At 40.5% G+C, this 25,551-nt stretch overlaps 1 protein-coding gene across 10 annotated transcripts in view; it reads right to left on the bottom strand.

Moving 5' to 3' along the window:
- Positions 1-25,551, bottom strand: part of ARID1B (AT-rich interaction domain 1B) — a 327,313-nt gene that overhangs the window by 128,980 nt on the left and 172,782 nt on the right. For 6 of the 10 annotated variants that reach the window (XM_065057320.1, XM_065057318.1, XM_065057322.1 and 3 more), the window contains one exon: positions 15,671-15,712. The exons of the other annotated variants lie outside the window; for them this stretch is intronic. In XM_065057320.1, coding sequence (XP_064913392.1) covers positions 15,671-15,712 — 42 coding nt within the window. The remainder of the gene's footprint in view (positions 1-15,670; positions 15,713-25,551) is intronic. 10 annotated transcript variants of the gene reach the window in all.

Consider the following 25,551-nt stretch of genomic DNA (forward strand, 5'->3'; position numbering starts at 1 on the left):
GTCTGCTCAAGTATGCCAGGAGACCACGCTACGATGATTGCATGTATTTGAGTGTAGCAAAAACCATCTTTCACTCCTAAATTAGAACATCCTGAACTCAAATAACTTTGTAGAGCAAAATTGGAAGTGCAAGACTAAAATAAGAGGAGACAATTTTAACCAGGAGAAAAAAAGAAGCTAACTCTTCTCCCCTGCTGAAGCACAGCAATTGCCTGCGCCTCACCAAAAGCCCGTTTCAGATTTTGCACGCTGTCGTCGCCAGTTCTGGGGAGACTTAGGGCTTCACATAACACCGCATTTGAAAAACACCTCCAGTTGAGGGCTGTTGACATATTCAAGGTTAATCAGGAGTAAAGTGCCCCGTGTGGCACCCTGGCCTCGAAAGAGCTGTGGCACCCAGCCCCAAGAGTGCCAGGTGTGTTAAGAGCAGCCAGCGCTCCCCCAGGGGTAAGGCTGATGCTGCAGTTTATCACATAATAATTTGCATTCTGATGGTGTAAAGTTAAAGCACCCGATATCCCAGCAAACACCACAAAGCGTCAGGCATCCTAGGTACGATTGTTTTGTATGCGTGTGCACATTTGGGATTTTAAATTTATATTTTATCAGATTTAGCAGAAGGATGGCCTTTGCCAGAACACGATGGAAGGGTATGTATGGAATGCAATCTCCAAATTACACTGTCTGTCATAGTTTAGAGTATAATTACTTTACCTCACAGTAAAATATCATAAACTAATCTCCAAACCTTAGTGAGCAATGCTCTTTGGTAAAATATATAGTCACAGTAAAGATCAACAACAAGAAACTGTGGCAATACCTGCAGCAGAAAAGAAAAAAAAAGAACAGGTGATACCATATAAACTGTTGTTTATACATAAACTGTAGTTTATAATTATTTGTAATTATTTCACAATATAATCTAATATTGTAGGAATTCCTGCAAAAAATATTGTATTATATACTTTTGAAACGTTTCTCTTCTGGATGGAAGATTCCATTCTGCCTGGCAGTGAGCGAAAGGAAACCTTCTTTAGCCTCACTTACTGGGCTCTAGTGATGAGGGATTAAAAAAATGTAACCACTTTTCCCCCAATTCCCTACATTTTAAGGCAAAATAAACAGGGTTTAACTCTCAAACACAGAATTGACATAGTTCTCTTTTTCCCTTTTAACACAGGTTTTCTTTGTTTAACTAAGACAATTTATTTCAAATCTGATGAAGACGCAGCTGTAGGACACTACCCACGCACTGCTTCTCTCCAGTAACCCCAAAACGCTGTAAGCATCATTCAAACAAATAAGGGCACACCCTAGGAAGGGTGTATTGTGGTGTCTATCTAGTCCTAGCTGCATCTCACCAAAATCAGAGTGGGGGCTGCCCCGCGCTGCCTTCCTCACTCGCCACAGAGCACCAACTTGCTTCTCTGCAGAGTCCCATCACAGATGATTTTCAGCTGAACTCTCGCTTGCTGTGAGAAAAAAGGTATCTGAAATGAACCCTGAGAGCCCACTAGTTGCTTCAAGTAATGCTGACTCCCTGGTAAAGCTAATGGAAGAGCTGTGGAACACGGCATTTACAAATCAAACAGTTCTGCGCATCTCAACCAGCGACTGGACCTATGCCGTAACACGCATGTGTGTATACGTTTACCTGATGATAACATGATCCATACTATGCATTCCTATATTTCAACTTGAAAACTGTGACTGCCATTTTGGCACAAAAATGAAACTCATGAAATTAAGTTCCCAGAAGGTGCTGGGGCATCAAGCGTCAGTACCGGTTTCCTACAAAGAGGAGCGCTGCAGTCACAGCGAGCTCTTCTGCTGTCCGCCCCAAACACTCCTGCCCCAAACACAATAAGCCTAAGAGAAGGGACACTAATGCCACCTGCCATGACAGTTGTCCAGTGGCCTGAAATGCCCGATCAGATGTTGTGGAAAAGCCTTTTCTGGCTGCCATTTACAGGCATCGTGAATTCTGCCGGCCTGCAATCCAGTCACCACCAACTCCCAGACAAGTCTGTAAATACTTCTTGTGATCAAGGCAGACTAAGAGCCTGGAATTCAGGATTTGAAAAGGGTATATTACAAGTTACACTGGAAAATATGGAGAAGGTAAAATATAGCCTAAGCTCTACAACTGCAGTTGCTTTGCTGTAAACCATTCCAAAGAAAAAAAGCAACTGTTAGTTGTGTTTTGTTTTGCTTTTTTAAAATACAGACTTGGGATGAGATGGCGTTAGAATCAAGAGTGTATCTTAATAATTGAGAAAAACATACTCTCTGTAAGAGAAAATTTGTACACTAGAACACATCAGTGGGTGACCACGTGCAACCCCAAGCCTCCAAACCATGGGGGTGTCCCACTGGCACCTGACTAACAGGAGCGAAGGGACAGTGCTTAGAGGTGAGCAGAAAATCCAGAGAAGCTTTGCAGGCATATTGGAAGATTTAGCGCACAGGTATGGTGTGAACCAACTTATGAAAACATTGCAAGATCTCCAACAATCCCTGCTTTCAAGCCACGCAAAAATCCTGCCCAAAATAAGGAGAAAAAAACTAAGTAACTAAGTATAGATATGTAAGAGACAAAATTATACATATATATTTAAATATACATCTCTCTGTATATACATTTTATATTTCTCTCTGGGTGCGTGTATAAAAATACAGTTTTGAGTGTTTTAATAGAAGCAAGCACAAATTGATTTAAATTAATCTCTGAACATACTGGAGAGCCAGCACACTAATTAACTGTGTTATTTATTAATTATTATAGCCATACCAACTGTCCTTTCTCTTCATCTGTCCAATAAAAACAATTCATCTCTAATTCACTACAGCTGCAGAAACTTTCATGGAATGTTACATAAGGTAATAAAATAGCTCCAGTTTTAGGTCTGCAGGATCCAGTTCTGGCCTTCGATCAATCGTGTCAGATTATAATCTCCAGTGAAGAGTTTGATGTTATTTCAACAATCCAATACTTCACCGGCACATGTGAGCACACTAAAAGATTTTTTTTTAATTACACAGCAATATAGTCTGAATAGGAGATCGGTCACTGAACAAGCTAAATCTGCATGAAGGAGAGAAGACTGAAAGCGCAGGGAGGGAGTGGATGTAGCGAGCAGGATCAGAAAAACGAAAATAGAACTGAAAACTGAGGAAGGATGATAGAAATGTACCTTAGTTGAAAAGGTTTCTTGCAGTATCTTCTGGCGGTTTCTCTTAATCTGTGCAACAGTTCCCTCTATTATTCTATTGCAGTCAATAACTTGAGTGGGCATAAAATAGAGAATTTCAAATGGTTTAGATCAAAACAGGATATAAGCCATAGCTGAAATGTATTTCCATGTGCTAAATTCAGCAATGATAATTGTAATCCAATTGCTTATATAGCATACTTTGACAATTGAGGTGGTAAGCACAGGCAATGTGGAGCAAAAAGGACGGCAGAAATACATTTATTCAGATTGCTGCTTACTGAATTTACCTTTGTTTTGCTAGTACATTGTTAAATCTTTTTGTGTGTGTTTCACAGGAAGATACACATTTTCAAGACGGTTAGTCATAACAAGTTCTTTATTTTGTTTTTGGTTTTAAATGCCTGTAATTTGCACAACCTGACACCTGCTGATTTCATGCCCTGCCGTTTCCCGTCAAAGCCCCTTCTCGGCTCTCCACACAAGGAAATCTCATTTATCAAAATTCTGTTAGCGTAAGGGGAAGGGCTATGCTGAGCCAAGCCGTGGCCTTCATTAAACATGCAGAACATAAACTGCTGACACTAAGCACAGTCAACTTGCAGCGCGGCAGAGGAGGGGAGGAAAGCAAAAACCAGGAACAAAAAAAAGAGCAATAGGACAGAAGGAGGGGTGCGATGGTGAGACGGGAATAAAAGCCACGGTTTTGCAAAGCGTTTAAGTCATACTGGAGTCAGTGAGATTTAATCACAGACCTGAAGTTAAGCATGAGCTTAACTTTGCCAAACAGAAATAGATCACTGAATTATGAATGGAACAATCTATTTCTGTTCCCTGGAACACGCACACTTTGTTCTCCAGACCATTCCCTCAGGGAATGAAAAAGGTGAGGGGGGGAAATGATAATAAAATTGGAGAAAACAATCCCTTCTTCAACTCAAAATATTGGTCTGGATAAAGAAACCATACGTTATGTTTAACATAACAAGATCTTAAAAGGTTGGTGTCCATCATTTAGATCTCAGAGGAGGGAAAAGAGCAATTGCCATTACGGTCACTAATTTCAACAGGGTACCAAAGACAGGTGCTCTGAATAGGGAGAAAAAAAAAAAATCAGAAGAAGGAAGCATGGAAACAGAACCACACTGAAAATCAACATTAGGGCTGAGGGGGAACAAACTGGCTTTTAAAATTTTCACTTCACAGTTACTGTTCTTTATATTTTTTCCCCTTTAATTCTCAAAGATAGCTGTGTAATGCTGCCTACAATAGAAACTTGAATTTAATAGGCACGAAGCAGAAGGTGTGTAACATTTTCCTCTGATCACAAGGAACAAGCACTTAGCTGTAAGAGAGATCCACAATGAGTCACTGCAGGGAGGAATCAAATGCATCACAGGTACATGCAAGCCTTTTTTATTATGATTGTACCAACTGAAAACACATTATAACTTACAGCCTTGGAAAAAAATAATCGATTTTAAACCTCCAAGTCCAACAAAAATATATAATATCCCAACCATATATGCCTGCATTTATACAGTTTGAGCAGAAGCTAAGGCAGATGCAAGGGCAGGGTGGGAGGGAGAAGTCAGCATTTCCTCTGAAAGCTTTTTTGTGTGTGGCTTTTTTTTCTTAATAAATAAGCTAAGATAATCATTGCAAGTTGAAACTGTCTCAGTATCAAAAAATATTATTTTCCATCAAGTTTCAAACAGCAGCTAAAAGCTATTTCAATATTAATTATCTGAACAATAATCTCATATTAACATTTTCTGATTCTTTGACACCTTCTAAAATAGTTCTTCAAAGCTAACTTAGAATTAAAAGTACCATAAAATTAATGGCTGGATGGATGCTGCTACCCTTTCCCATACTGAATATCTTTACATTCCAGAAAGAAAGAATTTGGCTCTGATCAACTAACTCTTAATACTAATTTTTTGCTCATCTTCCAGGGTTCTGGGTACATGCAACCTAGACGGAAGAGAACAGAAAGCAGACACACACTTGTGGCAATGGGAGATGTACATTGATCATTCCCCATAAGTAATTTCTGTCGATTTTTTGGAAACAAATGTTGTATACATTTAACAGAAATCAATAGTTGCTTTCATAGTGAAAAAGCTCTACTGGTATTGTTTTTCTTAACATCACCTATAACATAGAACAGGATGCCCCAATTCTCCCATCTTGTCTTTGGACTTGTAAACAGTGCAGTATTTTCAGTGGTTTTAGCTTTATTCTGGTCAACAAGACACTGCAGCCTGCCATATAAAGCTGCACACCACATGGCACCATTCAACAGCACATCTAGGTCAGCCTGCATTTTTAATGGGCTCCATTAGCTTTCTCTTGCTCACTGTATCAAGTTCAAATTTCTCTTTCTCATTTTTGAACGTCTGTATAACTAAGCGAGGCAACACACAGGACCTTAAGACTATCCTCATCATGTTCAACATTTGTTCTACCAAAGACACCTGTTCTAATCCTAATTAATTTCCTTAATTTCATGCCATTTCCAAGTCCAACATCCCCAAATTTCTCCTTCAAGATCCTTTTCCACAACACTGCTGGTAAAAAGAGTTTACTTTAAAGAAAAAAAAAAAGGAGAAAGAGAGCTTTAGCTAAAATAATTCCTTCCCTCAGTACTGTGTGGGGCTGCTTAACAACTTTGACCTTGGCAGCATTCTGCACACACCACAGCTGAAAACTACAAGTTAATAAGCATATAAACAGCCATACCTACATTACTGTAAAGCTTTTGCACGCAATCATACGTGTTATAATGATATTTAGTTACTTAGACGCAACAAAAGCCAGTTCCACATGATTCACTTCATTGCTTTCTTTCATAAACAGCAGTTAACACATTTCTCAAAAATACATTTATTAATTTTTAAATTAGTATGTATTCTAACTGCTCTTCCCACAAGTGCTTCTGAGCTGTACATCCCTCCGCTGGAGCACAGCCCTTGCACAGGGACTGAAGTTGTAAACCCACTCTAGATATACATTACATTTACGAGGTGATCGTACATCAGTTCTGACACAAGGAATAACACCGTGAGGAAGTTTCACAGGAGGCTCAGGGAGATTTAAACAGATCTTGATAAAGGGGGGTAGAAGGGGGGGGGAATCAGCCGGTGGAATGAAAACAGTCACATTAAATTGAACAGTACGAATGATGCTTATTTAGCTTCAGATTAAATTGTTAAGGCAAGTTTCACTAAAGAGACTGTAAATCTATGCTTTCTATTTCAAGTAGTAGGAAGGATTCAGTAGTAAAATCACAGAACACACAGAATGATTGCTGCATTAGAAATGTATCAAAATAGTTTACATGTGTATAATATTAAACAATTTAAAGCATTGCAGCAGTATAAAAGTCATGCCAAAACCATTTGTAATCTTGATCTTCCTACATAAGAAAATATTAAGTCCCTGCATAATTAACTGTTCACCAAGAAAATCAAATAAATGACCTTGAAAAACAAGATTTCCCAGTGTCATTCTAATCCAATAAAATTATCCATCAAAATCCCAACTCACTAGAAAACCCTGTCTCGCAAGAAGAAATTCTTAAAAAATGAACAGCGGAGTAATTGAAGCTTCAAATTACAAAACGATGTTTTATGTAAAGAAATGTACATTCAGTAAAAAGCCCAAGATTCTGCATTATTGTCAATGCTTTCTTCCTGTTTGAAACCTGCAACATGTCAACAGCCCTTTTTCCAGCAAAGCACAGCTCCGAAGCATGATACACACCTGACCTTGTCTCAGGAAAAAACAAGAGGAAATGAAAAGCTAAATCACATCTGTCTACCCAACAACTTTCTCACGATCCTCTCTGCAATTCCTATTCTTCAACCCTAGTATTAGTTTTAACAAGCTGGCTGCACAATCAGGGGAAGCAGCCACATAGCAGAAATCTGAATATTTTTTCTATACATGTATTTCATGCTATTAAAAAAAGATAGAATGATACATAAAAAAAGCAAACAAATAGTAGTTTAAGGAAAATAAATATTTGTGGTTTCTTTGTTGTTGTTTTTTAAATGGTGATGTGAATGGGAGCATGATTCCTGCAGCAAGGTGGGGTTGGTTGCTGGAGGGAGCAGTTCTGGTCCCACCAGTTAAGCAAGCAGGTAGAATTTACAGCAGAAAAAGAAATCTGGTCTAACCTGCTTTCCTAATCAAGAACAAACAGCAAACTACTTGCAAATACTCTGTCCTGCCCCCTTCCCACCCCCAAACAAAGAGACCACCTGCCTCAACATTTTATTTAAAATGTGCAGGTATTTACAAGCAAACATTGTGTTCCCATTGTTAGATGATTCCTTGGTAAACCTGATACTCCCTCAAAGTTCAAACCAGCAGTATAAAGCAAAGGGGCCACAAAGAACCACAAATGACCCACCATATCAGCCCAGCATCACTCCGGTTACATGTCACCAGGCGGCAGAGCGAGGGGGGACCATGAGAGCACACCCGGCCAGACAGGGGCAGACAGCTCAGGCACATCAGGCTTGGGCCACCGAAGTAAGCCCACCCGTTAAAAACGTGGAGAGTAACAGAAGGAAGACAGAGAAAACAAATTCTCTTTTTTTTTTTCGTGATAACTTCTATCATAGTGACTGGTGTGAAATGGTGGGTTCAGTCAAACCCTCAAGGTGATGCACGTTCCCATCATGAAAGCAGTACCACTTTGCAAAGTGCAAACCATACTACAGCCTGTCTCTTCAAAAAAAGCAGCAGGGGGAAGTACAGACTGCTGCTGCTGCCACCACAAGAACTGGGGGGGCTCCAGGTTGCAGCAGTTAATTACAACGAAGAGGCAATGTAAATTGGCACAGAACTGCCCAAAAAGGGATACTGATCAATCAGAAAAGCAAAACCAGTTGCCAAGCCTTCTTACTTACAGACATCACTCGAGCAAATACTAAACAGATGCTTTCAATCACATACGCATGTTCTGAAAACTGCACACTGATTTCTGTCCCCTGGTACTTTGGGAAAGGCGGTGGGAGCTTTAAGCTTCTATCAAAACCCCAAAGTGTGGCCCCATCCACGCCTTTACCACATCAATTGTGCCTTACTGGAGACGAAGGCTGTTCATCACGCCGATGTGTGCCTGGAAGTAGAGGCAATGCAGGAGGAAAGCCAGCAGCTTACATGTTTTTAGTACTACTCCCAGCTGGGTGCAGGGCGCTGGGCAAACCACAGGCCAGCGATATTCAAGGGTGCTGAGAAGAACACGATGTTCACCAGCTGTGCTCAAACCAGCCTGCCACAGGGTGCTCCGTAGCTCTATGAAACAAATCTTACCACATGCCCATGCAGACTGCCCAAGTCTAACCCTGAGGCCATCAGTATTTATTCTGCAAGCATCATGAGATGCTTCACACTGAAAAGGAGCATTAAACATGGATTTATCTCTAGTTTAGAGAAAGAAACAAAGGAATATCGAAGGAAGTCTGACATGCTGTACCCACACTGTGACACTGCCACAGGAGAGCAGCCCTTCCTGAAGCCTTGTCCTGTCTGAGACTACAGGCCAGGAGCACAGGCTACAGGGCACAAGGAGGAAAGAACCAACTGTTACTTTGCCATTTACACAGTGTGTCTTGGCATTTTCACATCTGGGCATTCACAGCCAACGTATGATTATTTTTCCTGTTCTACATATCATTTCATTTTTTTCTCTTCAAGATCATGTTGGAACTGCCCAGATCTACCTCCACTGCACAGAGTCACTAGGACCTCTAAGAAGTGTTCACTTTCCATACTCACACAGAGCTTTAAAATCCTCTCTACATCAGAAGTGGGAGTGAGCTGTGAGGAGTGGGGTGCCACAGCAATCAAGTGCTGTTTGAAATGGATTTTGATGAGAACACATTCGTGTTCTGATTTCACCCTCTGTACTGTTATAGATACACTCCTCTGCAGCCCCCAGCACTCGGGACAAACTTGGACCAAAGTCAGGACTATACAGTGGATGGAGAGGAGTTTATGGCTTTAAATATGTTGGTGTGCCTCTTAATTTCTATAAAACTAATAGGGAAAACAAACAAACAAACCACAGAGATCTTTACTGAGACTGAACTTACCAAACATCAGAACTATGGATTATGCAAGTGAAATTTCTAAAACATCACAAATGCTCCATTTTGCATGTTCCTGGATGGTCCTGATTAACACAGCGGTGATATGCATAGGTCCAGGCAGAAACATGTTGCTGATACTTCCCTAGTCATAACTATTTCAAAACATTTTGACACATCTTTAAGGGGTCCCTAAGAATATTAAAAAAGCACCTTGTTCCCTGCTATAATGCTACTCCCTGCTCTTAGAAAACACTCAGCGCAGAGGCAGCTCAGACGACTTCAGCAATCCTAAAACACAGCAGCTTTAAAAATGACTCAAAGAAAGCAAGCTGGAAAATCCTTTTAGTTATCTGAACACCTCAGGTAAAACAACTCCACACAGAACACAAGAAAAACAAAAAAAAAAGGGGGGGGGGAAATGTGTAATCCTAACTCTGCTCTGAGTAGCAAAACAGAAGTTACTGGAGGCTAATATGAATATCTATTTTTTTTAGGCTGAAACAAATCCAAAAACTTATTTACTACCCCCAGAATCCTACCTAAGTCAACAGTGCACAGACAGATGTAAATTATGACTCATTTCTCTGTATCTTCCCATATACCAAGTACACACACAGACACTCCAAGTGTCAACATATCAAGACAGAGATAATTCAGACTCTTGAAAACATCCTCTTCTGAAAAGGATTAATTGGTTTTAAAACAATTTAATTTGGCTTTGAAGATGTAACTTTTATTAGCAGCCACCAGATGGCAGAAGCAGAGGCTGCTTAGAGCCTTCAACAAAAGAAAGCCGTCTTAAACAAGGCGTGCATTAAAAGAAAACAATTTTGAATGCCTACTTTTTCTTTTCGTGTCTTCTCTTCTCCTTCTTTCCCACAAGTAAGTATTATTTTGTTACAATCAAGCTAATACAAATTTTAAAATAAATAAATAAATAGATAAAATATATTGAGAACAAGTTTTCTTGATCGTCTCAAATGGCATCTCTACTCCATCTTGTAGCTCAAGGCTTCTGTGTTAAGGATACCACTAGAACAACAGTTTCTTTCCAGATTTGCAGAGTCATAACTCACAGTCAGCCACCCTGATGTTCTGTGCTTCAAACCAGGAAGCTGACACGTAGCTACAGCGTGTAGTTGAATTTCCCCTCAGGATCTGATCTTCTGGTATCTGGAACCGTGAAAATACATGGGCTACAGAAGATGCACCCTGATGTGCTGAGGGTTGCAATAAAGCAGCGTTTGCAAGGTGAAGAAATAAACAAACAACAACAACCAACAAAAAGTCCTCTTAATAAACTCAAGTAAAAGTAGCATGATTGAGAGGAAAAAAAGGTATTTTAGTCCTAAGCACACTTGATTTTTAAACCCATGTATCCTCTATCAGAGAAAAAGCATAAAAAAATGCATCTCAGCAGCACACACTTAAAAAAGAACTTAGGAACAGAGTCTCTCAATAACTCCCAGAGTTAATAAATTATGGAGTTGAGGTCATCACTTTATGCTGTGTCACAGAACAAAAATACAGCCAGTTCCACGAACAATGCTGAAAGCTCCACCACGCAGACTCAGCAATGCCACCCTTGCTGCACTTCTTTAATAGAGCTGTGTCTCCATTATGCTCATGTCTCGATCAAAGAGAAAAGCTTTTCTCCTGTATTTGTCTTCTGCAAAGGAAATGTAAAATCACTCCTACACTGAACACATCCATGGGGACTCAGATTCTCTTTCCTCAGCCCCAGCAGTACGGTCCCAGAAACAAACAGGTGAAGCTCGCTCCTACTTCAAGACAGCCCGAGATGCAGTGGCGTAGTTAATTCTGCCTCTGCACATTAGCAAACACGCCGCTTGCAAAATATGAAAGGCTTTCTTCCCTGCCCCGTTTTTAAATGACACCTGCAAATCACTAATCCAGTTGCCATTTATTTCCATATGTCAAATTACAATCTTAACTTGTGCAAAGCAACATAATAGTAATGATTAAGCCAATTACATCACAACACAGCTTAAAACGGCACACAATGGAAGGATTAAAGCTCACTACCAAATAAGAGAGTCCTGTTCTCGGTGGAGCTCCCCCACTGTGGGAACATAAGTGTCTCTTTTCCTGTTGCACAAAGTTGTGAGCCTTCTGACATGTAGCTGCTGGACTGCCATTAACAAACTTATTTATATTAATGCTGCCCTAAGCCGGAATCACGGCAGCTCGGCATTAGCTGCGGTAGGCGGCTCGGCGGCCGTCCCTGCGCACAGGCTGAAGGCACTTGGCACGTCCGCAGGCAGGTTGAGACACGTGGCCGAGGTGATCTCACCCTGCTTAGGCTGAGCCCAGCCTCTTCCAGCCTGCGATATTTGGGTCAGGGAGGTGCTGACAGTAAAGGCCTTTGGGAAAGGGAGGGAAAGGAGAGGAGAGTAAAAGGAGCACAAATATTCCAAAAGTTAAGCAGCTCCTTCTCTAGATAGGGCCAGACACCATTTGTAACCTGTCTGGAATACGTGCTACTGCGTTCGACACCGTAATTCCAACTGATGCCAATATGCAGCTCCTGCAACCATAAAATGTGGGTTAAATCTTTATATAATAATCAACCTTTCAGACTAAGATTTTCAATTCGACCTCAGGGATTAAAATGTTCTAATGGAAATTGAGCATCCGAATCTCTTAGGAGGATTTAAAAAAACTCAGGCACTGTTATTTTTATTTGTTCATTGCTTTATAGTGTTTAAATCAGCATCACTCAGAATGGTTAAACCTTTTAACCTTTTTATTTCAGTTCTGCACACCTTATTCTTTTTTTTCTCTCTCTTTTTCACATCTTTGCATCCCTCTTCATTTTCTCTACCATCTGGGAACACTGATCCCATCTGCTAAAATGTATCTTCCTATTCCAGCTAAAATGAACTTAGAATAAATTGGTACTGATAGTATTTTACATGTCATTATTAGGCTTCAATAAGATTAACGGGACTGAAGGAGCTTCCAACTTCTAAATACATTTCTGTGTGTTGACTGCAGACTTGGGCAGATACTGCTCTATCAATTCACTCTGAGATTCTATGTCAGTTTCTTGGCCACTAAGGTTCTGAGGAAACTTACTTATTAGATGTGTAGGTTTGTCCTCAGCAGAATCTGAAGGAACCAGGTATAAGTGGTGTTGAGTCTGTCTCAGATCATCTATCAGCTCTTCTGATTCACAAGGTGGTCATTTCCCGACATCTCTCTATACACAACCACACACATATCACAACCCTTCTGAATATTGAAACAGAAGGATCAGCGGAAAGCCGGATACTTTGGTTTTCTCTTTTCTTTAAGAAACAAACGTGAACACAAACACACACAGAGATGCATGTGTAAATTAAAGTGAACACTACGTGTACCATCTTCAAAAAGGCTGCTACAGCACCCTAACAGCTTCCCCTTTCTCTAAAATTAGTTGCAAAGGAAGCTGAATGGTTTTGCTTCCTACTATGCAACCAAAGGAAGGGTTCAGACAGCCATGCTGTCAAATCTGGGTGTCTTTATACTTATCAAAAAACAACTTTTAAGTTAAACTGAAAAACTGCTTACACTTTCATGGCCCATTAAGGAGTACCGGTCTCACATATGCACAAAATAAAAAAAAATGTTCATATTAAAAATACTATTTTTACTCCAATAAATGCTTTATATTTTACCTTTGTTTTGGGAAGACTCTTATCAAAAAGGTGATGTGGATAGAACATTTTGAAGGACTATTGCTAATGGTTTGCAATTTGCACCTGTTCTTTGCATACAGAGTAAAGATAAGATTTGGCACTTCAAAGTGCCTCTTCCCTGGGTATTTTGATAGTGTGAAACAATAGCTTTTGTTTTAATTTTCTTTTCTAAAATAAGAATTATTTTGTTGAAATCAATGTGCATATCTTGCATCAAAAGCATCCTGTAGCTGATTTATACATGCGCTTATCATTAGCATCAAAGACTCAGCTATTCAAGGGGCAGATACATCAGCCAGGTTTTCACTTCACCGACAATAACTACAGTGAATCTGAACAATGTTCTGTCGTCTCATTCAGCACATTTTCCTGGGAAACAGCCCCATTTGCTGCCAGTATGCATATTTACCCTGAGACTAAAATCATGCAGAATTTAAGACTAACAGATAACACTGTAAGCTCTTTCAGCAGTCTAGAAATATTAAAACCAAAACCAAACCAAATCCCACAGTATTCTAGTACCCACAGGCAACACGACCTGTCACCAAGCCTTAAACTAAGGGGTGTCTAAGGACAGGTGGAATGGATACAAGTCAAAAGAAGAGCACCCTCTGCAGCAAATAATGCTTCTGCTTGTGCATACGGAGGGGTCCTAGTACCTTTCAAGCTGAGGCATATGCCACACTCAAAACCGTAGAGTCTCCAACAGACCTGGAGAAAAATTCAGGCTAAAAACTAGTATCAAGGAAAGCATTACGTTGTGCAAACTCTAACCTTATATCCTTCTCAACTATGCTATCTGGTATTTGCCATACAAACATGTTTTCTAATTTATAACATTTTATATAGATTTTTTTTTAAATTTAAAAAATTGTGCTTATGTGTATTCTACGTGGGCATATCAGCTGATTTGTTAATATAACACAGACACTAACATTTATTTGTCATTGAGACAGACAGTAGAGGAAGCATTTCTTAAGGCAGAGGAGGAAAGAAAGTGCTTTCACAGCATGCCTAAATAGACAGCTAAGATAAATTCCGAGATTAACAAATTTGGGATGATACATGTGCCTTTCTTCTTGACGGATAAAAAGTACACGACATTCCCAGACATACGTAGTTCACTATATAATGTAAAGCTACTATTTTAAGAAAGTAAAAAGACCTGTTGGTTCTGAAGCAGAATCTTACAGAAAAGCTGCTTGCAACTCTGGAGCACGCCGTTAAGAGCTGGCAACCGTACCGATTTGGTTTTGTAAAACTGAAGCTTAGCAATAGCAAATTCTTAAAACTTTAGGTAATAAAAAGGAGTTTCAAAGCATGTCCATCAAGATAATTCCAAGACTGAAAACCACGCTGCAAGTCCAGCCATGAAAAAAAAGAAGCAGCTTCCTCCACAGTGTTTTAGTTCTAAGAGCAACTTGCTACAATAATCTTCAGTAGTATTTCTGTTTACCCACCTAGTCTGAAAGATTATGGAGATGAGTTCACAAGAACTGACCCTCCAGGTTTATTAAATATTCAATAAATATTCTGTATGCATGCTGGGTATTGAATAAAAAAACAAACAAACAAAACAAAACAAAAACCCCCAAAACAAACAAACACTGCTTCAAATAATACTGGAGTAGCTCTGTTTGCTTTTTAATAATTTATTTAAATCACTTTATCACATATCAACACAAAAATGTACAATATGGACACAATGTAATTTCTGGCATCATTCATATTCTATGAATGTTTAGGTGCTTTTAATGCTTTTCTAAATTTTCTCTCCTGTGGGTTAGTTTTGTTTATGGCATTCTGTACAAACTTGGATAACTTATTTCATCTTTTCTTGATTTTTTTTTTTTACCTTGATAGTAATAGCACTGCTATTTTCTCACCTGCAGTAGTATCACAGCATGTGGGCCTTCAGCAGCAGGAAACTCTTCACTGTCATGATTTAACCTACTGCTCCTACTATCTTCTGCTTTCCCTCCCCATCCACTCTCTTCCTAGCTAAATAGATATAGCCTACACACAATATGCCCTGCTTAGAATCATCTGCTATTAGTGCTCAATTAAAACTGTGGTCGCCACCATAATGCTCACCAGCCAAAGAAACTCAAGCAATAGTTTGGATACAGCCTATCTGAGCAACAGAGCATATCTACACTGGCCTCTCCAACACACGTACTGCCTGCTATACATTGAGCTACAATTGAACACAGGGTGATGCAGCTGTTCAATGTACAACATTCTACTCAAGATGCACTGTGAAAAAGGAACATGAACAAAGGGGCTTACTCAACAGACTACAAAGCGGGTAACAACTACAATTTTTGAGCTGCAAATCAATGGAACAAGAACAAATCTGGCACTTGGGCAACTCCAATCTTAAAAGTTACTACAAAGCTGACATCCCATGTTTCCACATGGGCTTCCTCAAGTAAAATTTGCTCACACGTTTTATACCAAATAAACAGGATGGAGAGAGAGCCTGTGTGTTGTTCTCAGATTACCATAAATTAGGGAAAGTTTCTGAATCAGTGGATATAAGTCACAGGATCCTCAATTCTCAGGTTGAAAATTGTCATCTTCTGTGACATCACATCCAACAATTTAATTTGACGGGACCTACAGAACAAAACTGCATCAAACTACACACCTTGTGTCCAAATGTAGCATCCTCGGAGGCCAAGACTTCAACCTGAAATCATAAGGAGAAAGATAATTTCAAATTTAGCCACTACCAAGAACCTCTCTCTCCTGAGCACAGCACCACAGTCCAGGCAAAGAAGAGATCTGTATGGAGAGAGGCCAGGCTGGGTCAGCCCTCAGAAACCTACATATGGCAGGACACACGGAACCAACAGCTGACAACAGAAAACCTTGAGAGAGGAAACTCAGAAAGCATGCCTCACAACACAAACAACGTTTCTCAACCTAAACGACGGAAAGATTATCTGTCAGTGTCCCAAATTTTACTGTACATCAGCTGGAACACTGTTCTCCATATGGCGTCCTGGCTACACCAAAAAGCTGCCTGAGCACAAGCAGAATCATCTACCATGATAACTCCCTGTAAAAAAAAGGCTGAAAATATCTGAACTCTTTCCCTCCCATCATCTTCTAACCAGGCTGGGTGCTCCTGCACCAGCATCAAGTTGGAACAGCGCTAATGGGAAACTCTGAAGCGGAGATCTCGCTTGCAGGCTCTTGCCCTGTCTTGAGCATAGCAAAGTCTTTGAAAACTGTAGAATTCGGGGAACACAAACTCCGCAGGCAAAGGTTGAGACTAGTCAGCTGCAAAATACAGCGAATGTTTGAAAGCTGGAGAAGAGCAAGCTGCTGGGTCATCCAGTGCTGCTCCAAATCAAACTCCTTGCTGGCTGCCACGCACCACACAGCTCTAGGGGCTGATACGCACTAACCCGAAACAACAGGCAAGAGACGCAGAAAAGCAGGCACACTGATTTTTCATTAGGCTCCTTACAAATACTTCACACTTCAGCACCTTTCACATGAGAATCTCAGTGCTTTTATGCATTTTAATTAATTAAGCTTCCCAGTACAGCAGTGAAGTAGGAAATGTCATCATCCCAATATACAGATGGAAGAGTGATGCAGAAAGAGGTTAAATAATTTCTTAGTAGTCATGTGCCAAGCCAGGGACACGCTCAGCAAAAGAATCCCAGATTTCTACTCCCGGGCTCACAGTTTAACAACTAGGAAATTCTCCATTTCTCTGATTTACATCCTATTTAAAATGCCTACTGCTGCACTGTAATTTATACAACTAGTATAACTATAACTAATGTATCTAATCTCCAGTTTAACTTAAGAAGAGTGAAGGATTTAAAGCAAATCAAGAGGGAAAAAAAATGAATGTCAAGTTTCAGCCTGAAGCACGTTATAATGCCAGAGTTATAAACCCCTGAATAAGGGGGTTTATAATGGAGAGGCTGATAAACTAACAATGATGGCAGCACTTAAATATATTTATGTCATGATCTAGTAACATATGGTATCTCTTCATCTCTAAATTAGAAAAGGGGGAAAAAAAAGGCTAAGGAGATAAAGCATTTATAGGAACTAGGAATAAAAGAAGAAAATTAATCTGAAGTTACCCAATTGTTACCTGTCCAGCTGATTAGGAATGGCAGTAAGAGTCTACAAAATAGCATCTCATTCAATAGGAGGTAGGAAAAAAAAAATCCAAGTAAATAAAATCAATCTAAAATGATATGTATTAGCTACTAATATTAAACTTCTAATCCTTTAGGCACTTTATAAATATTAAACAATCAGTCCTGGTGAGACTGATAAATATCCATAATATATTTTACAGATGAAGAAACAGACAGAGGGTTAAGTGACTTGCCCAGGGCCAAAAAGAGAATCATCAGCCACTGGATTGCAAATAACAGTATGACTGCCTGTCACAATACAGTGCTCTACTCAGATGTTTGAGTGGCTTCTGAAAAAAGTCATTCCAATATCAGAAGCAGTCCGGTTAGGGTTAATGTGGTACCCAGTTAAACTGTGAGCGCTCATTTTCACTAGGCTTACTGTTTTGGTACAACATCCAGCTATCAGAACTAGACAGCCCCCAAAACTTGAACAATCTGGTTCAAAACTTACCCAGTTTTCTCTGTCCAGTATTGTGCCAGTCACATACCCTAGATGCTACCTCCTGGGTCGTTAATGCTTATTACTCTGCTGCACTTCTCTTGTGGAGATCCATCAGCAAAACTGGAGCCTCCTCTGTGTCGCCGGGTTCCTCTCTGACTCCCTCCTTGAACCCAGACGGGCTGCTGACTCCCTGCCAGCCACAGCCCACCCTGCCTCCCTTGCCTGATGTCCCTTCCTCTTCCACCTCCTCTCCTTCCAGATACAGCCCAGTTGGGCTGATGGCCACGACAAGCCTGTCCAGAGCCTTCTGCCCTGGGCTCCCACAAGGCTCCCAGCTGCAGGAGCACATGGCAGGTGGCACAAACTCCTGCACGGACTCACATGGACCAGGCAGAGCATCCTCTGTTTGGGCTCCAAGCTCTGCCTCACCTGCAGAGGCCAACTCATCACGCAGGGACCTTCGCTGCAGAGCACGGTGGCATTGCAAACACAATGGGTTGTGCTAATCAAGCTCCCGCTCAGGGCCAAGAGACTGCCGGCGACTGCCATAGTTTCAAAACACATGAATTAACACGGCACAGTGACCAGCACCTTGGCAAAGCTCAATTCTCCTCCTTTTCACTGAGAAACTGAGAAGAGAAACAAACTGTGACATCAAAGAGTAAAGCAGAAGTTTAAGCTGATGTATTATAACTTACTGTTAGTCTCTTTTACATATAAAAATATCTTTTTTTATGCTTAGAAAATCAAGGCTTGCAGAAACAATAAAACGGTTTGGAATGCAGTTACTGGTGTAGGTAATAATTCTAATAAAAAATGCTATTGAACAGGTCTAATAATGCCAATTCTGTTTTTCCAAGAGGGATCACACCATTTCAGTGATAAATACTCGTCCCCACTTTGCAGATGATGCAATAAAATATCCTCCGTTTTCTTTGTTACTACTGTGTTTACCAGTGTACTAGTGGGTTAGACCATTCTCTGCATAAAAGGCAGTTAAGATCAGTAAGAGACAAGTAGCTGCTGACACCGTAAGATACACAATATGAAGTACTGAAACAAGATGTGGGACAAGGTGACGTTTTCCTCATGCTGAGTTTCAAAAAACAAAACAAAACCAAGCTTAAATGCATTACAACCTAGGCTGAGCGGACCCCCCTCTAGTGGGAATGAGAGTGTACTTCAATCAGCACCCACGTATTAGCAAGCACCACATTTCTCTTAATCATCTTTAAAACATATCATTTCCATTCCAATAAACAAAAAAAATGTGCAAGAGATTCATTATTGCTTCAAGATAACCAGACATTAATTAAGAACTACTCATTATATACTTATTTGTGGCACTTACACATTTCCTATTTCAGTTGTCTATTCTGACTGTACATACGTAAATATATTATATTGGGCGGGGCGGGGGGGGGTGTTTTTCTTTTACAGTGAAAAAAATCACTGCATTATTAAAAAAAAGCCGACTTGGTTCTCAAGTTAAGTGCTGTTGATTTTGTGTCTATCTATCTGTAGCAAGATACAGTAGCTCTGCCCTGGGCACTGCTTTGAATCTTTGCTGAATGCCCCTCTCCATCTCCACTTCAGCCCACTTCCCACAGTACAGTGTTGTAGCTGAATGGGGCTGTTTGCCCTGTTTTTTGTTTCTATGTAAAAGCAACTTTTAATCACTGTTCATTGGTGGTTTTTCCAGTTTATCTAAAGAATCAAAAAGCTTTCTGCTTCTAATAAACAAACCCAAACCACACTACAGTATCTTGGGCTAGAAGGCTACTGTAAGTGGTAAGGGGTAAACGATGAAGTAGTATTCTAGAGAGAGTGTGTATTAACCACACACTGCAGATCTATTACAGGAGACACAAATCCCACGGCTGGAGCAAGTCTGTCCTGCAGGGGCAGCACCAAGAAAACCTGTGGGCTCCCCAGCCATTTTAACCTACCTGTCAAAAAGACAATGAGTTGAATCACAGAATGGTTTGGGTTGGAAAGGACCTTAAACATCATCTAGTCCAATGCCCTGCCATGGGCAGGGACATCTTCCACTAGACCAGGTTGTTCAAAACCCAATCCAGCCTGACCTTGAACACTTCCAGGGATGGGGCATCCACAGCTTCTCTGGGCAGCCTGTTCCTGTGCCTCACCACCCTCATGGTGAAGAAAATTATCCCATTCAATCACTCCTTGTTTAAAGGGATACCCTGACAGCCCAGATCATAAAATACTTAGACACAGATCAAAACCTTAACGAGCAATGCTGAACCATACGTTTTTGGAACAGAGATGTACAACCTAGTGATCAGATGAGACAAGGAACTCTGATAATCTGGTCTTCTCCAAAGCCATACTTGGCACGGATCTGGTCCTCAGCTCAGTCCAGCTTCTTGTTGTCTCATCAAGACTTTGTTTGAGATAGGATTAGCCGGAACTGAGCAAGCGCCACAGGAAGTGGAATACCGTTAACAAGAGAAATTACAGCTGCACTTAGTACCCAGACTGTTATCCGAACAACAGAATATGAGGTAGTAAGTATGCAAGGACAAAATAATTAACTCAAAAAAGACAGAGGTCACAGAACCAGTCCCCATCCTTTTTGGGGGGAATCTGAAAACAAGTACTAAAAATAATTTCTGATGCATGTGGATTTCCATATAACATCCTGTTAAAATTAATGCTGAAAAGGATCATCGATCTATGTTTAACTACCCAGGCAAAAACTCCCAATACAACACACACTTAACGCTGCTCTCAGACGGGGGTCGGAGCTCCTCAGAGTTCATCTAATAGAGCCGCTCTTTGCAGCTGGCAGGTGAGGGGGTGACAGCTACTCCGGCAAGGAACGCAGCAGCCTGGAGCAGCTCTGATCCAGACAAAATATTCTGCGCAGGCACTTACGGTTTCCATGGGTCACACACGAGAATTTGCCCAGCTGGCTGCAAATTTTATAGGCTTTCTATTGTCATTTATTTGACATTATTATTCTAGGAAAATTACAGCACGGGGCTTCTCTGATACCTAGAGGGCTTTTGCCAACTGCCTGCTTGCTAAAAAGGCATGCCTCTGGCACTTTTAAAATATGCTCAAAACAAAATAAATGTATATGTTAATACTTGCATTTTGCAGTACTTTGGTTTTCTCTGTTTGGTAAAGATCAATCAGATCAGACACGACTCTCTTCCCTGTGATAACAAAATCCCAAAAGAATGAGGAAATACAGGTGCTTCAGTGAATTACTGTCAAATTACCTCTCGCTGTTGGGGTGGTGCACTTGCTCAATCGTGATAAGATAAACTGCATCACACTGCCCAGTTCATAACCAAACTTGGCTCTTGTACCCATGGTTTGTTCTCTGACTTACACAGGAGCTCATGGCAGGTTGGGGGAGGCTCTGTACCCCCAACAACTTAAAAATTGGATGCATTTGTCCTGGTGCAGAGCAATGCAAATGCAACTCCAACTACTATTTCCCCACAACAAGCTTGCTGAGCTGTCTATAGAAAATAGCCTGGACAGCGTGAAACACGGAGGATGCTGTAGTGTTTGACGCAGGTATACCCTCACAAACCTTTCTAGTGCAGATTCTCAGCTTTTAAGGTTTTTCCTTCAGCCCACCCAACCACACACCACCAGTTCTGAACCCATCTTTTTTAAACAAAGGTGACAAGAAGTTAATCCAGTTTTCATTTCTCAAAGTCCTTAGGAAGTTTCTTTCAAAGACTGAATATGGCTATAGTCATTCATATCTTCACAAAATCCAGCCTAACTAGCTGCACTATCTCCTCCCTTTGCCTTCCTTTTAAAGTAATTGAGTATTCAGCAACTGTAGAAGATGGTTCTTCTCTTTGGAGCAGGGACAAATCTAAACGACCCACACAAGTTTCTGGTAATTCTTCGAGAACTTACTGAAGGCACACACAGCTTTTAATGCATGCAGTACTGCAGGAATAAACTTTGCTAACTGCGACAGCCCTCCCTTCCCCTTATTGTCTGCTACCTGCCACCAGTTTTATTTTTTAATGGCAATCATGCGTGTACTTCAGGCTAGGTTTCAGGTCTGTAGCAAACGAGGACCAGGCATGTTCCCTGGGCAATCTTCGAACAAACACATCAAAGACACGCCTTTGTTACGACCCTGAATCTATGCCTGGAATAAAGGCATGGCAGTCACATGGTATATATCTCATGAATTAAGGACAGATCAGCTGAGATTTCCTCACTTGTTATACAAAGTTCGTTCAGACTACATACTCAAGGCCTTTTGGTTAAGTATTATAAATTCCATCTCCTCAAAGCCTGACCTGTGTAAAAACTGGATACAATGTGACCCAGTTCAGGACAATTATTTACTAAATCTGGCATCCACTTTTTCTTAGACTTTCCCTTTAATTTGTTTGTTCTTTCGGGTATCAGTCATTTATCTTGTAGCTCACCAGGTCTAGCAATAATAAAGATCAGTGTTCTAATTTTTGAAGCCACAATTTTTACCTCCAAAAATACAAATTAAGTAACAAAACGATCTCTCTTTAAAAGACAGAATAACTCCGTGTGCTACTTTTGTGCTAAAATGGTTTGAAAAGATGTTTCAAGAAACTATCCTGAGCTTGAATTGCTTATTAATTCTCCTCATTCTCCTTATTAGCATGTACAGACAACACAGTGGCTCAAGGACACAGCTCGCTGAGGCAGCTCTGTACTTGGTAAGCCCGTGTTCGAGATAAAACACAACAATGCCTCACGTTCTTAAAAGCTGTTTAGTAGAGCAGATCTGTCCTGTTCATATTTTTAAACTGTTTCTTAAATGTCCGTATTTTGGGGGAAGCTGATTTACAATGACAAAAAAAATCATTCTCATCTTCAACATTGTGCCCATTCTTGAACATGCTATTGACTAGCCTGCTGGTTTAGTCTCCCATTGCAAATATTTTGCAGAATCCTGGGATCAAGGCCAATCCCTAAGAAGCAAAAAAAATTAGACTCTAGATATTAGCTAACTAAAAGCAATTACCATCAGCCTTGTGAGACGTAATACTTACAAGAGAATTACATATATTAGATGTAACTTGGGAGAATAAAAGTTTTGTGTTATGAGGCAATTCCTGTAACCTCAAAAAGACCGAAAGGTACGAACATATTTAGGTCTGCACCAGGAAACAACCATTACAAATCTCAGATAAACTGACATTTGAGACTGTGTACATCTCTGCTCAGGGCACGCTCACTGCAGGGGAACCTTTGAGACCAGTCTGTGAGCACAATCCTGTCCCTTACAATTCTGCTGTAACTTATTTCTCCTCAGATACCATATAAACAGTTGACCAGCGGCAAATTATTGACAGTAACATGCTCATCTGCTACTATCACGAGGAGATGAAACAGGTAGGATATAAATACACACATACACATGCACATGTTTTCCCTTTGCAAATACGCAGACCAATTCTTTTGTATCTTTCTCTCATACTGTTTTTCATATATATATGCAAAGATGTGTAACATAGTTAGTTCTTTCATACCAGAACACTGCGTGAAACAGAGTAACTGCACTGCAAATTAGCTTTCGATATTTATTTGTTTGACAATGTAGAGATCAAAATGACTGTTGTACTTAGACAGAAATCTCAGAGCAGTCTCTATTTAATTTCCCTTAAGAAAACAGTGGTAGATATTATAAAAACAAAACTCCAGCCTTTCATCCTCACACATTCTAATATATGGGAAAACCTGAAAAACTGTCATCATACCACATGACATAAGCAGTAACAGTTACTGCCATCGGTGAGCCTTTTATTTAGGTGCTGTGTCTGCCCCTTCTCTAACCCATTTATATTTCTCACTCTCCTATTCCAACACCACGATCTCATTTTCATTCTGCACTTCCAAAACTGGGAATCATTAAACCTCGTCTACTGAAGCCCACTGCCAAGTGTCTCTACAGCAGCCCCCTCTGTGGGCGACCACACTCTCAGGGTGCAGATGGACCCTGCTACGGAAAACACCAGAAAAGGTTAAAATGTTTCTGCCCTGTACTTGCAGTGCTGGAGGTTCCCACTGCCACAGCTCAGCACCCAAGGGGCCACCTGAACACCCCCAACAACCCTTTTCAGACAAAATTCTAAACAGAATATGCCATCCACCAGCAACTAGGGGGTGGTACCGAACATCTGCAGTGCCATAATGCTTTCAAATATTCCAGAAAGTTCCAGCAAAGCATGTTTTAAAGCTGCCCTCACCAGCAGGGAGGGTTTTTTCTGTTTAAGGCCGCAGCTACAGAGTACCCTCCGTGCTCCCTCTCAATATAATTACTGCACATACCACCTGTAAAAGAGACAATAAACACAGTCCTAGCTAAAACTGCACTTCTTACCTTAACAATCTTGCCTAAAAGATGTCAAACAATCCACAGCAAAAAATGAAGATAAGTGACCAAGGACAAAATCTTTACAGAAACAAAGCTTCAAGTTTCAACTCCACACCCTTCTGTCAGCAGCTTTCTCATTTAATTGAGCCCGCATACAACCAACATCAAAGATACTAAGCTATTTTGTGCTGAAAATATTGGAAGCATGTTAGGAAGAGGTGGCAAACAGAAAGGATCTGTCAAAGGTAACAGATGTATCAAGGGCACCAAGCACTGTGAAGGCGACGTTAATTATCTATGCTGAAAAAGAAAAGGTGTTTGAAAAACAGAAACTGTTTCCAAAAGATTCAACATATTCCTATTGTGCTCAGGAGAAAAAGCTTCCTGCACCTTAGACAGTATTTTAGGTATGCGGGTTAAAAAGCTTTTTTTTTTAGGCAAGGCAAGCACACAATGTTGAGAGCAGCCTGTTTCAGAAACATGGCTTTAACTTCAAAACCTTTACTGTGTCTCACAACCAATTCCAATCATAAATTGCATTCTTTATTCCTGCTTTTAATGGAATGGGTAACTTTCACAACATAGCTGAATCTCTAAAGTAACAGGGAAAAGAAGAACACCTTTCTGAGCACCTTTTTGTAATTTCGCACAATCTCCACAGTACTTTCAACTCCTGCCCTACAAGGATTGCTTCATTTTTCCTTTTGCTTTACCTGAAAGAAGTGGTACTTTTTGAGATTAAAACACGAATAAGCAAAAAAGTCGCACGCAGGCAAAATTTTTCACCAGAGGACCTACCCTACATACAGCTCATGTTCTTATTTTTTTCTAGACTGTATATGGTTCTGCTTGCTCACAACGTAGTTCTGAGCCAGCAGAAGAAACCAATTCTTCATTATACCTATGCTCCTCCTCTTCACCTGCCCTCACAGGACTGGTGAGGTGGGACTTTCTGCAGCATGATTTTGAGAAAACTGGTTAACACAAGAACAACCCTCTTCATCTCCAACAGAAAAAAAGGGAAAGAAAAAAAAAAGGAACAGATCAGAAAAGAGATGTGAAACAATTAAAAGCAAGGAAAGCCTCCACCTTTACTAAAGAAAAGACTGAAGCATATTTCTCTGAAGATAATTAAAACATACTAAACACATGTCTGATATTGCACACTCAGCTAAATTAATATAGTTGCCATAGGAGTGTGATATGATGGACAATGGACAACAGAACCACGGTGGTCTACGCAACAGTAAATTATGTGGGGAAATGGCGCAGGCAATTGCCGGCAGGGATGTAACAGGCTCTCAGAACCTGGTCCCCACTTTCTCACCTAGACAGTTTTTTCTGACACCCTCTTCTCCCGTATCAGCACTATGCAAATACAGAGGGTGGCTAACACTGGCAACGTCTGGGTAATTCACTTGGGCATCATTTGGGCATCGTCATTTCCAGAGCACAGATTTGGAAGGGATGGTTTCCACAACAAAGTATCAACACACCTGCCAAACAGTCAAGCAGAAGGAATCCCCTGGGTAATGTTCCGTATTTCATAC

The sequence above is a fragment of the Columba livia genome, chromosome 3 (assembly GCF_036013475.1).
Source record: "Columba livia isolate bColLiv1 breed racing homer chromosome 3, bColLiv1.pat.W.v2, whole genome shotgun sequence".
Classification (NCBI taxonomy): domain Eukaryota; kingdom Metazoa; phylum Chordata; class Aves; order Columbiformes; family Columbidae; genus Columba; species Columba livia.